Source organism: Solanum tuberosum, unplaced genomic scaffold, assembly GCF_000226075.1.
Source record: "Solanum tuberosum cultivar DM 1-3 516 R44 unplaced genomic scaffold, SolTub_3.0 scf00316, whole genome shotgun sequence".
Classification (NCBI taxonomy): domain Eukaryota; kingdom Viridiplantae; phylum Streptophyta; class Magnoliopsida; order Solanales; family Solanaceae; genus Solanum; species Solanum tuberosum.
Genome location: NW_006239240.1, coordinates 400,642 through 404,442, shown reverse-complemented (window position 1 = coordinate 404,442; position 3,801 = coordinate 400,642). Strand labels below are relative to the sequence as shown.

The 3,801-nt window shown below is 32.2% G+C and overlaps 1 protein-coding gene across 1 annotated transcript; it reads left to right on the top strand.

Moving 5' to 3' along the window:
* The first annotated feature begins 1,139 nt into the window (after positions 1 to 1,139).
* LOC107063188 (uncharacterized) lies at positions 1,140 to 2,090 on the top strand. Its single transcript, XM_015314740.1, has one exon. It carries the CDS (start codon positions 1,140 to 1,142, stop codon positions 2,088 to 2,090), a length of 951 nt encoding a protein of 316 aa, XP_015170226.1.
* Positions 2,091 to 3,801: the final 1,711 nt, after the last annotated feature.

The window sequence follows — 3,801 nt, the reverse complement described above, 5'->3', positions numbered from 1 at the left end:
TTAAAAAATATCATGATTGGTTGGAGTATAGTGTGACTGAAGATGCAGCTTATTGTTTGTGTTGTTATGTATTTCAAGATGAAAGCATTCATCAAGGTGGAGGTGAAACATTTTCAAGTATAGGGTTTAGAAGTTGGCACAAAAAGAAAAGATTAGATACGCATATTGGTAAGTCAAACAGTGTTCACAATCAGGCAAAGAAGAAGTGTGAAGATCTAATGCGACAAGAACAATCAATTCAAGCCGCATTTGTTAAGCTATCAAATCAAACCAAGCTTGAGCACAAAATTCGCTTAAAGGCTTCAATTGAAGTGGCGAGACTTCTCTTGAATCAAGGATTGGCATTTCGTGGACATCGTGAAGATGAATCATCGCTAAACAAAGGTAACTTTCTTGAAATTCTTTCATGGTATGCGAAGCGGTGTGATAAAATTGGTGAACTTGTGTTGAAAAAGGCTCCAAAAAATGACCAGATGACTTCTCATAAAATTCAAAAAGATATAGTCACTGCATGTAAGCTTGAAACAATTAAAGCTATTATGGAGGATCTAAACGGTGACTATTTTTCATTGTTAGTTGATGAATCTTGTGATATATCGCGTAAGGAGCAAATGACAATTGTTTTGCGTTATGTTGATAGAAAGGGGTCTGTGGTGGAACGGTTCATATGAATTATTCATGTTCATGATACTAGTGCTTTATGTTTGAAAGAAGCTATTGTTAACTATCTTGCGCAACATTCTTTGAGTTTATCTTTTATATGAGGGCAATGCTATGATGGAGCTAGCAATATACAATGACGTTTAAGTGGCCTTAAAGTTTTGATTCAACAAGAAAGTAAATCAGCTCATGCAATTCATTGTTTTGCTCACCAACTTCAGTTAACTCTTGTTGGGGTATCTAAAAAATGCCTTCAAGTTGGAGAACTTGTATTGTTGGTTTCTAATGTCTTAAATGTAGTGGGAGGTCCTTTTAAACGTATGGATGAACTTCGAGAATCTCAAGAAAAAAAAGTTCAAGTGGCACTTGATATGGGTGAGATTGAAAGTGGTAAGGGATTGAATCAATAACTTGGTCTTGCTAGAGCTGCCAATACTCGGTGGGGTTCACATTACAAATCTTTTAAGAACTTCATTAGTATGTTTGGCTCTATTACTGATGTTCTTGATACTATTGTTGTTGATTCTGAATCTGTTGAAGAAAAAGCTAAGGCAACCGGATATCTTAAAGTTTGTCAAACATTTGAGATTGCTTTCATATTGCATTTAATGAGAGATATTTTAGCGATCACAAATGAGCTTAATGAGTCTTTACAAAAGAAAGAACAAGATATTGCAAATGCCATTCTACTTGTTAAAGTGGTGAAGAAACGATTGCAAGATTTAAGGAATGAAGGATGGGATTCACTTGTCGAGAATGTGTCCGCATTTTGTGTCAAGTATGATATTTTGATACCTAATTTTGATGAGTTCTATGCTAATTTTGGAAGATCTCGACGTAAAGTTGTTGAGTATACTATTTCACATCACTATCGTGTGGAAGTATTTTTTAAGATTATTGATTGGCAGCTTCAAGAACTCAATGATCGTTTTAATGAGGTTAGAACAAATTTGCTTATTGGAGTTGCTTGCTTGAATCCAGTTGACTCATTTTCTAGTTTTGACATCAAGAACATATTGAGAATGGCTGAATTATATCCTGATGATTTTGGTGAAAATGTAATGGTTACTCTTAGGAATCAGCTAGAGACTTATATAGTTGATGTCCGTGATGTTGATAAAAGGTTCTCCAACTTAAAAGGGCTTGGCGATCTTTCTGAAATGCTAGTTAAGGTAAAGAAGCATTTAAACTATCCTCTTGTGTTTCGCCTTATAAAATTTGCGTTGCTCCTGCCGGTTGCTACTGCTACAGTTGAAAGAGCTTTCTCGGCAATGAAGTTGATCAAGAGTGAATTGCGAAATCGAATGGATGATGATTTTCTGAGTAGTTGTATGGTGCCTTATGTAGAGAAAAGAATATTTAATACTATTTCTGATGAGAGTATTATGAATAGGTTTCAAGAAATGAAAACTCGTAGAATAGAATTGTAATGATATATTTTAATTAATCAAAATTTGTTTTGTTTGCATTTTTGCTTATTTATTTTTTATATCTTGAACCCACTTCGTGAAAATCCTGGGTCCGCCACTGTATATGACATAACCGGTCAATAGATCCACCTTTGTCATATATTTCTTACATATTAAAATCACATTGATTAACAACTTAAAATGTGTAAGAACTAAGTAAAGAATTTGTTGATTCTCCAAATTTCACCAATGTCAATATGTCATGTTAATGGGGCATATAAAGTAACATATATTATTTTAAAAATTATATAATAGTGTTATAAATCACATCAATTAGTGTCATATAAATTAGAACAGCGAAAGTAACATATATTATCTTAAAATTAACAACATAAAAGTATTATAAATCACAATAATTAACAACTTAAAATATTTTAAAACCATACAAAAATCTAAAACTATATGAAAAAATTAATTGACTATCCAAATTCCATCAGTGTCATATAAATTGGAACGACTAGAGCAACATATATTATCATAAAATAATGTAAAAATTATTATATATCACTAACAAACAATATAAAATATTTAAAAATCATACAAAAATTTGATTAACTCTCTAATTCGTATCACATAAATTAAAATATACAAAAAGAAGTTTCATACGTTGGGTGCGTGCTTGCATGGGCTCCTGTGCCTAGTTCTTAAAAGATAGTAGTATTTTCCGTATTTCTTAATATGTTAGATGCTGATTTTACAATAAATATAAAGAAAAGACATAAAGTCACCGTTGAAGTTGTCCCAAATTTTTAAGAAGACACCTTAATTTTGTGGGTGTCCTATTACCCCACAAAAGTATTGAATATCGTTGTAAAAGGTCCATTTTGACCCATTTTCTCACCTGGTTATGAACACGCACAACACGCACGTGAATGTTTGTTTTAGCTGATGAAAACCAATTAAAAAGTATCACATTTCGCTTGTTGTCTTTATTAATTATTTACTTGCTTTAAATCATCTTCTTCCCCAAAACATTACCGTTTCAGACTCGGCATTACCATTTTCAAGCTCTTCTTTATAATCATCTCCATTAGCAACTTCCCTTAAAATCCCAATTCAGCAATCAATCATCAAATTCCCTCTATTTCGAAACACTAATTTTGATTGAAAAACCCAAACCCAACAAAAATTGTTCACACCCAAGTGAGAAAATACTAAAATAAATTCAATCCAACATCAGAGAAAGACAAAAATCAAAGCAAAACCCAATTACAACACCAAGAAAGAGAAAGAAAAAGAAAAAAAAATCACAGAAAAAGATAATTATATACTGAAAGCGAGAAGAAGATTTGATTAGCCGAAAGAATAGGGATCTCTGTTCTGTAGACGAGAGAGAAATAAAGATTGAAGGAAAGGATTTTATATTAATAAATAAATAAAATGTGTGTGAAAATGTCAATTTTGATGGGGAGAGAAATTAATTTAGGAACATTTTTTAGTTCTAATGGAAATATAGATATAGCTGGTGTGTATCACACGTGAGTATCACTTTTTGAAACGAATCGGGTCGGATTGAAATTAGCGTGAGCCTCACGTGTGTCTTACCGGGTGAGGAAATGGCCCTAAATGGCCCTTTTACAACGATATTCAATACTTTTGTGAGGTATTAGGACGTCCACAAAGTTAAGGTGTCTATAAATATATATATATATATATATATATATATTAGTTT

Bases quoted from the DNA above. Each gene is read 5' to 3' on its own strand.
- LOC107063188 (XM_015314740.1), top strand. From the start codon at position 1,140: ATGTTTGGCTCTATTACTGATGTTCTTGATACTATTGTTGTTGATTCT.